Raw genomic sequence first — 14569 nt, 5'->3', positions numbered from 1 at the left:
ACAACACTGCGACCACACGGTCTGCACTTTCAGCCTGTGGAGCTAATGCAATTAAATATACATAATATGTATATATTTAATCAGAAAGAGCTTTTTTACTACATCATGTTTGATGTAAGTCATCCACAACAGAAGGAATAATGTTTGGTGTTGGAGTGTTTTTCTTCTATGGTTGACTCTGCAGTTGCCATTTATGTGTGAATGTATTTGGAGATTTTACTGTTGTATAAGTTGCACCCTCAACATGTGGCTTATTTAACAAGGTTCTCATAAGAAAATGTTTGTTATGGAAAACAAATAAGTAAATTTTCCGAATAAGAACATTTTCTTTCTTTTCAGCTGAGGTCAATAATATATGGTTTAGATGCCAATTCATACTGTTTATTTGATTTAATCTACTAGGAATATATTAACAATGTTGATACACTTAATTATTTACATATTTAAGTCTACACGATTCAGGAATCAAAGTCGTTGTAGCCTCTGATCGGTTAGTTTAGCGACATGTGACTTAGAGGGACAGGAAGTGTTGTTGTTGTAGAAAAGTAAAGGTGTTACTTGAGAAGTTAATCCGTCTCCGTCCAGCTGTTTCTTTTCTAAAGGCTGATCCAAACCACCACATATCAAACTGCACGTTACACTAATTTCTAGAAAATGAATTAATATACACAGCAAGTACATTTTGAAAGATACAAAATGCTGTTTTTTTATGTCAACATAAAATCACTTATAAATAAATAAAATACCTGCTAGAGCAGCATAAGCACAATAAGAAAGCGCATATTTAAGGTCAGGGAAAAAGATGGTGGTCTTGGTTAAATATTGTAAATATAAAAAGTGACACTTTATGAGCATTTATCCACATTTACTCCTAATCTAATTTTAAACAAAGCGTTTCTATTGGCTGAACCTGACCACACGCTGGAGTCAGGAAACATAAACAAAACAGTAGAAAAAAACTCTAATCCAACCCAGTAATTATGTTTCCTCATAAAATGTAATGTTGGATGTAAATGTCATTTAAAGGAGACAAGGAAACTGAAGTACTTTTAATGTTTACTTTTTACTTACTTGCTTTCACTCTTGATAATTACATGAAATTGGACATGCATTTATATTTAGCAATATATATATGTATATGTATATTTCCAGAAAGTGTAGCATATCTTTATTACATATTTTCTGGAAATTCAGTTCAGTTCTTCAATAATTCATAGAGGAAATTTCTACTTGATCTACTGACAAATCCCTGTTTCCTCATGATATACTGTATTAATTCATATAACCCAACCTCTCATGGCTACCACATGTTAAGCAGGATAGATGCAACAAAAACATATCAATTAATCCATTTTATTACTGTGCTTTATCTTTCACAATAACAGGTGTGGAGTTAAAGACAGACAGGTGCTTATTAAAATAAACCTTAAAATCTTCACAGCACATCACTTGCAGGCGGCAGTTTCTAATGTTTTATGTATCTTGTGTATACATATATATATTTATATATTAGCAGTAATTATGGAAGCTGATATTTGAGGAGAGGATGGCTCATCCACTGTATCTGACAGGAAGGTTTATGATCTGCCTCATACCTGCATGTGTATAACTGTCTGACGCAGCCTCTTCTTCTTCTCAGACTTATAAATCGCAGACTTCTTACGTACCTGACTCGTTACCCGAAACAGGCAAAACTAATCAATTGCAAAAACATGGTAGGCTATAATCAGATTTTAAACTCTCAGCTATGCTGCTCTCCAGCTGTTTTTCTTTCTGTCAGGGTGGTCAAATTAACTTTACTGACTGCCCACATTTAATAGGATTGCCACAGCAAACAAAGCTGCCTGGTTCAGGAAAAAAAAACAAAAAAAAAAACGTAAACAAGAATAATAATAAGAGGAGACTGAAGAACATTAGATAGAGCCAGGAGGAGGGGGCTAAAGATCAATCTGGAAATGTGGAACCACTTAGGCCCTGTGAGCTCACCCTATAAAGGGTTAAAGATGGCTACGGGATAAGTGGAGCTCGTTTATCGCAAATTTGACAGTGGTAGTTAAATGGTGAGTTTTCCCTCCAAGCTGCCAGTCTGAGGAAGCAGATGAGACGGTGCTCTGCTCACCTCCGGTGTTTCTGACTCTCCTGTGCTCGTCTCCTCGTGGTTTACGGTCGCCTGTCTGCTCATCTCAGCCCTAAATCTTCTGCGTGAAACAGGACAAAAGGAGAGGAGGATTTTCTCCTCTCCCCTCTCTGCTCTCACCTTCACTCTCATCGCTTTCATCGCTGCTCTGGGCCTGTGAGATTATCTTCTCCACTTCATCTCCATCCATCCCTTCAGCTTTTATACCCACCACCACCACCACTACCACCACCAGCAGCAGCTCCCCTGTCTTTGCCCTTTTTCCCTCCTTGTCTCTGTCCCCTCGCTGTGGAACTAAGTCTTCATCCTGACACCCCTGGAGTCCCTGCAGATGTCCGCAGCCTGGCGCTGAAGCGGGCGCTTGCCAGCTGCCCAGATGCATTTGCGACTCTTTGCCATTGTGATATCCTTTCTGTGTGAGGTGATCAGGATGGGATCTGGTGTCATGCAGAAGCAAAGTGGTGAGTACGCAGCATGCAGAGATTTTTAATATTTTTGGGATGGGGAGGTTTTGCACCTTTAAGATGATCATTTCTGCTTTTTTTGTTGTTGTTGTAAATTCTCTGCAGTTTCTTAGTGGTTCATGAGATATTCAGCATGATGTGTGACAGCAGATCAGGAACTGATTCAGTGGATCAGACTAAATGAAAACATGCAGAAATGATAAATATCAAATGGATATCCTGGACTGATTCATCACTTTTACTCGAAGAAAATATCACAAATAACTTCAAACTTTAATTTAAACATTAAAGACACGGCGTAACTTTTATATAAAGTTTTTTATTACGTTAAAAAAGAGCTGCAACATTTACAGAATTTACTACAACTGTATCCTGTACCACATAGTGCTGCTGTTTGATAATAAAAGTGAATCACTGCAGGATATCTCTTCACTTTATGTCTTTTTATTAGATGATTTAAAAATGAAGATATTAGAGATGAACAGGAGGAGGTCCGGTGCTTTGTTTTAACAGCGGCTGCTGCAGATATTAAACGGGTGATGTTGTACATCTCCTGACAGATTTCTCCTCCGCCGCTCCAAATCCACAAATGTAATACTTTAACATCACGCTGCGAAACATGTTGAATGTGGATCTTCATCAGAACCTTAATCACATTTTATATTTGTATGTTTTCGTGTGTCGTCAGTGGCTAAAACGTCACGTCGCTCCTTGTGAGCTGAGAAACTCTTCTCAGATCCAGATCCAGATTTGTGGCTAAAGACTCTTTATAAAAACCTTTGTGAAACCCCCTGACGTCCAGGTGACCCTGACGCTCGCCGGCGCCTGGCATTTCCTCAGCAACCTGTGACTAATAGAGGGAGATCCGGTCTCAATTACACCGTCATCTCGGCTTCCGACGTCCCCCCCCCCCACCACCAGAGGTGACGCGTTAGGATAATGACGAGAGGGGCTGCGTGAAGCCATCAGGTGTCACTGACTCTCATTCCAGCTAATAGCTTGTGACAGCAAGATTGTGCAGTTTCAAATATGTTTACCGAAGCCAGACTGACGAATACCAAAGAAGAAGAAAACACATGATGCGCTTTTTAAAAAGCAAGAGGTGCCAGTGCAGTAAACGTGTGCAGGTGTTGCACAAAAACACAAACGTGTTGCAAAAACCTGCGAGGTTCAGTTGTAATCGATAATCTAATATTAATAATCTGTCATGAAGAACCGGGCGGCTGCTGCTGTGAATTCAAATTAAAAAGTAAAAGTCCATAACCTTTATGAGTCATACTACATGAAAGAATATATAAAATATACAAAGTTGTATAAAGTTATAAATAAAAAAAGACGTATTGAAAGTTGGATTGAGACGTTTGATGCTGAGCTCGAAGTTAGATTGTGGTTTTAGATTTGAAGGGTCAGATTCTGGTTGAGGCTCGGCAGGTTGACCCGCTGTCAGACTTCATCACTTCACACCAAACAGATTTATGTTGTTTTATTCTCTCTCTCTCCCCCCCTCTCCTTTATTTACCCTTTACTCCTGCCTCGCCCCTCACCCCCACCCTCCCACCTCCACTTCCCCACCTCTCCCACCCTTTCACCCTCTGTCACATCTGGACTTGGTTCATTTAGCTGTTAAAACACACACACACACACACACACACACACACACGTGCGAGTGAAAAGTGTTTCGGAGCGGGAAAGTTGAAGTCGGGAGGTTGAAGCCATTATCGTGTCCATTAGTGTCCATCTGTGTTTCTGTGAGGTTACTGGAGGTCATGTTCAGTGCCTGCGACTGTTTTAAAAGGAGGATTCAGAGCCACTGATCAAACCATGAGGTGAAGAGCTTCACGGTCAGTCTGCTGCTCTGACATGTGACAGACTAATCCACGTTACGCTAGAATACACAAGTCACATTGTGCCAATTAATAATCAATTATCACTGGTTATTGTCGGTATCTTGCTGTTTCAGGGCAGGACGTTTAAACCGAAGAGTTAAAGGAATTCATGCCTCTCAAACTATAATGTTATAGTTGTTATGTTTGATTCTATATTTGATCAGAGTTGTTTCAGACACTGAAGCTCGTATCAAAAATTCCTCTGATTCTGCCTAAAATACTGGATCCGGTATCTATGTCAGAGTCTATGATCCACTTTGATGCTGTGTAATGCATTAATTCTTAATTAATTCTTCTTCTGCGCTCTAAAACAGTAGTTTCCAGTGGCCGCACAGCACAACTTCCTGTTCAAGCTGTTTTTTTCTCCCAGCATTTTTACGCCTTTATTTGACGAGGAAAGTTTAGATGGACAGGAAATACAGGGAGAGAGAGTCAAACCGGAGACCTGCTGCTCACTCGGCCATCAGGTCGACCTGTAAACTACTGTTTTAGAGCAGCAAAGAAGAAACGATTTCTGGTAAATAGCTGTTAGCAATGTGTCAAACAATTTGGCAACTGGAAATTCCCACCATTATTTACCACCATATTTATATACGGCCGTCTGTGCGGCAGCTTGTTATGACATCATAGTTACGTTTTGTTGCTAGGCGACATCTAGTGGTCGTAGTAATGATGACGGGAGCGAAAGGGGAAAAGTGTCGGTGACGCAGTGTAAAGAGAGACAGAGTCCAGGTCAGGAGGAGGAAGCGGTGGATGGATGAATGCGACACAGGAGAGCGGTGTGTTCGATTCCTGTGTGAAAACAGCTGTTTATATTGTAACCATGACGACAGAGATCGTCTAATGTCGATTTTCCTGGACCTAACCAAGCCGTGACTGTAATTATAGTAACCACGGTAACAAGAGTATGTACGCCGCAATCGGCACAGTCTGCGTGTTTATTACTGTAACCATGACAACCGAGGTCCGATTCGCCTGCCGCTATTTCTGGAGACGCTCCTATTGGTCGTTTCAGAGGGTTTACATATCAGGATCGGATCAATACTTGGTATCAGCTGATACAGAAGTTCAGGTCTCACAGTCTGTACCAGGAAGGAAAACACGGCATCATAATAACGTCTCGTCGTAATGTTGACCAGTGATGTGACCACGTCATGTGATCACAGGCCAATGAAAACACCTGATCCTGCAGAGGGAAGTGTCTGAACAGGCGTGCAGTGAGTTTTACGTCCTGACACACGAGGAGAGAGGAGGCGGAGAGCGTGACATCCAGCAATACGTGAACCAGAGAATTTAAGGTTATATATGAGCCTTCACCACCGGGCCTCCAGACCTGGACCGCTATAGTCCTTATTATTACTCTGAACACGACCGGCGAGGATCATCACCTGCAGAGTGAACATGAAGACGTATCGCACGCCGCTCCGACCTCCAGGAGTCACGTGGTGAAAAATGTGTTAAACCCGACTGCTATCAATTATTTGGACGTCCACATGGGCCATTACTGACCGCACAGCTTGTGTTGTTTTAACACGTCACCCCCACCCGGCACGTTTTTCTTGTTAATGTACACATTATGGTGCATCATGGGTATTTTGGCTCCATCTACTGAAGCCGTGGCTGATGTGTATTACTGGAAAAACACACACACACCCTAAAAACAGAAATCTTACTGTTTTCTACACCTGAACTCATCTGAGATAAAGTTTTCTGTCTGATCTGATGAGATTTATAAAGATTAATTAAGATTAATTAAGATGTGTTGAGTAAAGATGTGTTGGAGGAGCTGTAATATGATTTTTGATGTTGTTTTCGGATCATTTTTCTTGGGAAAATCAAATTTTTCTTTAGTTGTTTTACTCTTAACACCTTGGAGTCATATCCATCAAACCATTAGAAAACATTTTATCATCAGACTTTATTGCTTATATATAATTTTTCTCACCTTTCTTACCATTTGTTACCATGTAAATCCAGTTTTAGGGTGGAAGTCCCTTTTCACTCACTAGCATGTTTCCCTGAAACCCCAACAGAGCTTGTTGCACCTGGTGCTGGTTAAAAACCCCGTGCAATCCCATGCAAGGCCAAAGGTCAGTGTTTTACGCTACCTAAACCTGCCGCTCCTCCGAAAGTCCCCTAAGCCTGCAGATCGATAGCACATGTGTAGAGAACTGTTTTTCAGACAATAGGTCGAGACTTCGAAGTAAGGTCCCACAGCTCAGTGAGGGTCTCTGGGTTGTTCTGAGGAAATCTGCTCTGGTCTTCCTCTTTAACTCTTCACTCAGTCTTTCCCTCTCCACTCTTGATTATCAGGAAGTGCGACGAAGTGTTTCCTGAACTATGCAGCTTTGCAAAGTGCAGACTAACAGGAGAAACCCGTCTTCTTGATTTCTTGACCCAATATTTTTGTCTTCATCTTTTGAATAAAGACGAAGGGTTAGGGTTAGGGTTAGGGTTAACCTAACTGGTTAATCCGACTCTGATTGGTCGGATTGTCTGGAGCAGGAAAGTAAAGTCGAGCTCAAACTGCTCCAGAGTTTCCTGGATTGGATTCCTGTTTTCACACCTGCACAAACGAATCGTAGCGAGGAGGGAAAAAACGACGCAGGGGTTCGGTTCTAAGTCTAGAAGTGTCCGGCTGCTGTTGCGTCCCCTGGTATTTGTTTAGCTTAGCTACAGTTTAGAGTCGAGCTAAAGTGGAAGTTTCAGGGGTTGAGAATCAGCTGTGGACGAGCTCAGGTTGAGCTGAGCTGCAGCAGGTAAACTCGCCTCAGTGTTTCAGTTCACAAAGCACGTCGCAGTCATCAGCTGGGTCTTACTGTCCTTCCCAGGAAGTGTGACAATAATCAGCTTATGAGGTTAAAAAGTCATTCTTCATTCCACGTAGGTGCACGAACTGTGACCTTTAACAACCTCTGTTGGTGACCTGGTTACATGCAATGCATTTTTGGAGCATAAAAAAACCTCTGCTCACACACACACACACACACACACACACACTCAATCAACAGGGACGCCGGCAGTCAGCCACAGGTTCTTTGTGAGGATCAGACTCTGCGATGGTTCAGACTCACGCACACCCTCGCTGCCCGTCCTTCACCTCCTCTCCGTCTTTCCATCCCTCTTTACTTCATTTTATCCGTCTTTCCATCCGAACCTCGCCCGTCTTTTCCGTATCCCTCCTTATCCCCGTCGGATTGGAAGCATTCCTGTCTTGTGTGTATCTGGGAGCAGACATCTCCGCTGGCTGTTATAATATAATAAGACTTACTCCGGCTTAGACGTCAGCCCGTCATGCTGCAGAGACACATGAGATCTCGCTGGACTAATCACCTCAGTGTGTTTAATCAGATGATAAATCATCAATTCTTGGAACACAAACACACATGCTGACACACAACAAGATTCGGGACCAGCAGACCCACAACAGACGGATGCAGACGGCTCCGCAAACTGTGAATCCTGCTGGCACGACTTGTCTTTTACATCTCGTTTTGACAGACGGTTAAATGAGACATGGTGCCGAACAAGAAGGTGTCACTTATTTGACAAAGAAAGTATAAGTTTGAAACTTACATGCACGGCCTTTATCTTGTTAAAAAAGGAGCTCTTCCAAAATGTAAATAAGCAATAGTTAAATAAATTTGAGGGTTGTGTTGTGATTCTCTAACAAGGCAGAGCCCCCACATGTTGTTGTTTCCATTAAGCCTCTTGTCAGCATGTTTTAAGTGTTGTGATGTAATATGGAGAACACATTAGAGGCTCCACGTTCCAGAACGGCAGAATCCGATAAACTGAATCACAACAAGAGGCGAGAAAATGCATGAAATAAAATAATTACACCTCATATAATATAATTACACCCCAACCAGATGCCTTTCTCTGCAGGTGGGGGTCCTACAGTGGGGGGTGGGTTCATGTAGTAGAGCCAGTCGAGGCGGTGCAGGCATCTGATTAAGGTGGGGGTCTTCTGGGCTCCTCCAACGGGTAGTAGACCCCCCCGGGGGTGTGTGTGTGTGTGTGTGTGTTCCCTCCAGAACACACTGGAGGGATTATATATCTCATCTGGCCTGGGAACGCCTCTGGATGGAGCGGTTTTAATTCCATGTTAACACCTTTTGAATGATGTTTAACCTGCTCTCGCACTCTCACAATCTGAAATGACGTCGGTTTGATTAGATTGGATCGTGCTGAGTGTTCAGTCTGTTCTCGTGTTAAAAGCTTTACTGCCAGCAGCATCTCCAGCTCTGGATTTCAGGAGCTCAGTGAAAAATTCTCCTGGTACCACGAGGATTTGTGATGTCTCCTTTCCTTCCCCCCTCCCCTCCCCCTCTCCGCTCTCTCCTGTCCTAATCCCCCGCCTCTGTTTTCTTCTGCAGCTCACAGAGAGACATCAGAGGACTGTCGGGGCTGTCTGGAGTGTTCCCGCGACAACGGCTGCGTGCGTTGCCCCGAGCGACTCTTCCTGTTCCTGCAGAGGGAGGGGATGTCTCACCATGGGACATGTCTCCACGCCTGCCCCGCCGGACACTACGGACAGAGAGGGAAGGACATCAACCGCTGCATGAGTACGTCGGTTCACCTGCAGAGATCTTTGTCTGACCGACACCTCACTCACATCGCTCGCACGTGACTCATTCGTCTCGAGGCGTAAATACCCACATACACAGAGTTTACATATTTACTGAGATGCACCTTGCTTAATTCATCCCAGACACATACTGTCCCAATAAAAGAAAACTTCACCGTAGTGCCGAGTTTTTGTCTCATTCAGTGAGAAATTTACTCGACTAAAGAGAAGCCAAGACGCCCTCAGAAACAGTTTCTTCTCTCCCACCGCTGCTGGCACCCGTCTACCTGACAGAGAGCAGCGCCGATAACTAAAGCACGTCCTGGTCTGACCTTAGACAAACACAGTGAGAGCAAAGATAGGAACCATCCCGACTGGCTGAAACCCCCCTGAAACCACAAATTCAGTATACATAATCATATAAAAAGCTTTTTGAGATGACATGAAGGAGGGATTTTGAACTTCCTGGAAAACAGTCAGTGGAGCTCAAAATGCAATCAGCGCGCGGCGTCGCTTTGTGCCAGATTGGCATCGTTTACACTCCTTATATTTGAGAAACACAAAACAATGTGCGGTGATGACTGGAGTGGAAGTCTGGAGGCTCGGGTAAACACAGTCACACGAGACGCGTCCTCCATGCCTCCAGGACAGAACACTGCAGGTCGTCTGCAGAGGTGGAGAGAGGACCGGAGTAAAGTTACTAAGATCTGCGTTAAGAGGGAAGAGGAGGGGGAAAATATATGGTGATAACAACAGACAATTAAAGAAGAAAGAATTTAGTCTGCCAGGTGTGTATGCATTGGTATTTCATTGCATAGCCTATATATGCCAGTTTATTAGGAACACCTAGCTAAAGCTAATGCAGTCTAATACAACAGTGCTGAGAGTTGTTGGTTCAGCTTGTGGAGGTGTGGAGTGTGTGGATCCTACCTCCAGTTTCTCTGCTCGTTCTCAGTCATAGATGAAGGCCCCACCCAGCATGCACCTGTAGGTCGTGCAACGCCGTAGGTGGGTTTGGTTCGGGACGCCAGGCGTGATCGAGCCAGTTGGCTGCTTCCTCTCTGCTGCAGCTGCTGTTTCGACTCTTTTCATCAGTTGTGTTCTCACACACTTTATCAAAGCTTCATCTTGTCACTTTTGTTTTTACTCAAGTAAAAATACTAGAGTTAACCTGCATCTCACCTGCATGACTGAAGTGTAAACTCAGGTGTTGACAATGTGAACAGGAGACAGTTTCTTCCTGACTGGTTGTTTGTTGACGACTCGTCTCCCCCTCCCCTCAGAGTGCCGCTCCGTGGACTGCGAGCACTGTTTCAGCCGCGACTTCTGCACCAAGTGTAAACCCGGCTTTCACCTGTACAAAGGCAAGTGTCTGACCAGCTGCCCAGAGGGAACCCTCCCCCACAACACAGACTGCCTGGGTGAGTGAGACACATTACAATCACAACACATGCAGTTCCTCTAACGACCACTAGAGTCTGGCTCCAACAGTGAGTCAGTCCCCCTAATTTCCTCCTTCATGACACCTGTTTATATAACTCACCTGTTTACATTTTATTAAGGACTAAAGTTATGGAGGATTGAGGGCGTGGCCTCTTTGAGTGACAGGTGGGTGAGTGTATGCTTGATACAAACATTCATGCCCTGAAGTCTCAGCTCCACACAGGCCCCTCCTCGTTTACCATTTTTGGATTAGCTGGGAGTTAGGGGGCGGAGTCAGGCGCTGCCAAGATGGCGACGGTGGAGCAGCTCACTCTGAGCTTCAGAATCCTGTTGTTGACAGTCTGTGTTTTTGTGAAGCTGCGTGCTGTGAAGAACACCCACATGGCTAATATGCAGTCGAATAACGAGGCATCCAGCCGGGCATGGAAAGGAAACAGAAAGTAGACCTGAAACCTGGTTGCTGTGGAAACGGAGCTCCTTCACTTACCTGAAGCCTCTCTGCTAACACTTGTTTCTCAGCGCAGGAAAGATGCATCTTATAGATTGACTCTAAACACAGCTGGAGCTTCCCGCTTCGTTCTGACGTGTCCCGCTACAAGTTTGGAAAACTCTTATATTTGCTCTGTCCTCAGCGACGCCCTCGAACAGCGCGCTGACACGTCACTCTGCGTCATTACATCCACACCAGTGTCCTGGTCGTGATCGGGTTTTTGGTTTTGTATCCTGGTTTCAGAAACCTTTACACGCCCTTTGTCCCGGTTCTGAGAACACGCGACAGAAACTGTGTGTGCGGATGCATCTTAAACGTGCGCAGAAACCAAAGTAAGGTTCGTCCGTCACGTGATGAGGTCACTGACCATGTTTAAACCTCACTCTCCGCCCACCTCAGGATGAGAGCGCCGCACGTTTAACACCCCTGTGTAACCTTTTGCGACCTGTATCCCGTTTTAATTGCTGTCTCCAGTTCCCGTCAGTCGTGAAGCGAGTGAAGAAAACCCGCTCTGACCCTTAGCCGGCCATAAAACGTACAGTCGGTCTGCAGCTCTGCAGTGGATGCAGCAGTGCAGCGAATCTAAGAGGTTTTTAATCAACAGCAGACGTGTTCTTCTTCTTTCATCTGTCCCTCTGGCTCCGTGTCTTCTTCTCTGCCGTATTTCACGTGTGGACGGTCGAGTGTTTCATTCGTTCTGGGTTGTTTTTTTCGTTTTTTTTTATCTTACATCAAGATGATTTTAGTGAAATAATGTGACTATTAATAGATGGCATCTGCTTGTGGGCGGGGGGGGGGAATACTCTGATTCAGGAAAGACCATAAAACAAGAGAACAAATGTTGAAGTGATTCGAGTAACACTTTCACATGGATCGAATCACTCCTCTCGAGGAAGTGATGTTTTAAAAAGGTTTTTATCTCGTTAAACGCCACTGATGGCTTAATGACACATCCATTCATTTTAACATTTTCCCTCCGAGAGCTCCTTCATCTGGTTCTGTGATCGTTCGTCTTCCCCCGTTTCTTTCTCTTCATTCATTGTTCAGGTGAATCTTTTCACATCGTGGAGCCAAAACCTTTCAGTTTAACACCTGATTCACATTAAAACTTAAAAAGATTTACGATTCATCTCCACGTCGCGTTGTGTTTCATCCCTCCTTTCTAAGTAAGTGAGATATATTGTCAGGCTCACTAATCATTCCCCTCCCCCTCCCCTCCCCTCCCTTCCCTTCTGCCGTCCACCTGCACCATCTGCAGCTACCGTTGTATCCTGGCGTGGTCGACCACATCTGGTTTTCAGGTTTCACGTCGGTACACACCTCAAGCCACTCGAGAGAAAAGAGTCGCCGGAAATCTGTTCGACGACGATAATGATGATTACCGAGAAATATTTTTCTAATCCTGGACGAGGCTGCAGGTTTTTTTCCGCCGTGGACTGTGTTGGAAAAAAAAAAAAAAAAACTTGTGGTGACTTTGATTTTGTGGGTGACATCACTCATCAGCGACCGGTCGCCACGAGTGTAATGTCCCGTGTGTTAATGCTTCAGCTGGAACTCATCTGAGATCCTGGAGATGTGGTTGCCAGGGGCCTGAAGAAAACATTTGTCTCAATATATTATTACCACTCCACTGCTTATGGCTGGAATTTATTGTTTATCTATTGTTTTATTGTCTTAATTTATATACTTTTTTATTTTACTGATCGGTTGTTGGTCTTAATTAATGGTTTTTAATTCATACGTTTCATTTATGTTTGTTTTAATTTGTGTCTCATGTTTTATTTTCTTTTATCCACATAGTTGCTCCCACCTGGGATTAACCCATATGCAAATTCAATATATATATATGTACATATATTGAATTTCTATATATGAAATATACATTTTAATTTTAATGTAAATATATGTACAAAATTATATATAAAAACTTGTTAGAAATTGGAACAATTTCATATATTGACATAAATATCTATATATACAAATACATACATTTCTGTATTTATTTATTTAATAAACATTAATGCCGTGAGCATATGCGTTACATAGATATTTTAATATATATACATATACAAATTTTACTTTCCATTTAATTTATGTTATGAACGTATATCTTCATATATCCAGAGATACATGTGATAATAATACATCTTCTTATAGGTGACATCACTCTTGATATAGAGACATTTATGTCATATATTATATTTCTGTGTGGGAAATGTGCTATATATATATAAAAATACTGCTTGCTTCCTCACACGCAAATGTAATATATGTACATGTCTTGAATTTCCTTATATGAAATATACGTACATATGAAGTTAAATCATGTATACATACCCTATGAATATAATATATTCACATTTTTTACAATTTCATATTTTGACATATATGTCTAGCTAATAGAAACATGCTGCTTATATTGTAGACATATGGTATGTAAATATATCTCCATCCCAAAACTGGTCGATATAGGTTGATATTATAAATGTAAAAATAAAAGACAGACACGTATGTTTAAAATTAATGCAAAATTAATAAGAAATCATTTATAAACATATAGAATTTTAATAAGCATGTTGTTTTCATGAACCTGAATTTTACTATGGATATTTTATAGATGTTATATGGCAACATCACTCTTGATATAAAGACATATATGTCTTATATTACATTTATTACATTTATTACATTACCCATTACATGGGTCCTTTTATCTTGATTATCTCAGTCTGTGCATTTCTCTCCTCTGTGTGTGGAAAACAAAATTTAGAAGGAGACATTATTTATATTTAAAAAGAAGGAAAGAAAAGATGTGCATCAATAGTATTTATTTATTTCAACATATTAAATACATTTCTTTCCACCTCTTTAAACGAGCCAGAGGAACTTTCCCTCTCTCTCTCTCTGATCATCTTCAAGAACACCTGAAGGTTCCTGGATCCACCACATCTGAACCTGATCAGGCACTTTGGCTTCTGCAGATTCAAATTCCTCCAACATTGGTTTCTCTTTCATGATCTGCTTTTGTAAAATACAATGAAAAAAACCTGAGTTTTTGTTTGTGATATCTTCAATCGGCTCGTATCTCCTCTCTCTAATCCTCCCCTCCCTCCCTCTCTCTCAGAGGACTGTCTCTTGGCTCCGGCGGCAGAGTGGAGCGAGTGGAGCTCCTGCCTCCGCGACGGCGTCACCTGCGGCTTCAGGTGGGGCAAGCAGACCAGGACCCGGGGCGGCAGCAGGACGCCTGAGGAGAAGGCGGCGTTGCTTTGCCCGTCCCACAGCGAGACGCAGAGGTGCAGGATGAGGAAGAAGTGTCCCACAGGTGAGGAGACTGCTGTTATATCTGAATTTTAAAATCAGCCACAAACAAAGTTTCTGCTTCTATTCAGTGGAGTTGTTCCTCGTCGTGCCAACATCTGTGGATTCCCAGCATTGTTTGGTCTCGTGTTATTTGCTGTGTTGACACGCTTGTGCAATTTATAATGCCAAGTAGGAGAGGACCCCATAAACCAACATGTGCTACTTCTAATTACCAATTAGAGGCTGATGTTAACAGCCCCCACCCCCTCACACCCCCCC

At 42.8% G+C, this 14569-nt stretch overlaps 1 protein-coding gene across 1 annotated transcript in view; it reads left to right on the top strand.

The window, feature by feature from the left end:
- Nucleotides 1–2513: 2513 nt before the first annotated feature.
- LOC111231574 (R-spondin-2-like) overlaps nucleotides 2514–14569 on the top strand; it is an 18635-nt gene continuing 6579 nt past the window's right edge. The window contains exons 1-4 of the mRNA XM_022758720.1: nucleotides 2514–2598; nucleotides 8867–9055; nucleotides 10341–10478; nucleotides 14115–14312. Of these exons, the coding sequence (XP_022614441.1) occupies nucleotides 2514–2598; nucleotides 8867–9055; nucleotides 10341–10478; nucleotides 14115–14312 (610 nt within the window). The remainder of the gene's footprint in view (nucleotides 2599–8866; nucleotides 9056–10340; nucleotides 10479–14114; nucleotides 14313–14569) is intronic.

Source organism: Seriola dumerili, unplaced genomic scaffold (genome assembly GCF_002260705.1).
Source record: "Seriola dumerili isolate Sdu_G_001 unplaced genomic scaffold, Sdu_1.0 BDQW01000306.1, whole genome shotgun sequence".
Classification (NCBI taxonomy): Eukaryota; Metazoa; Chordata; class Actinopteri; order Carangiformes; family Carangidae; genus Seriola; species Seriola dumerili.
This window is presented reverse-complemented; position numbering and strand designations above follow the sequence as displayed.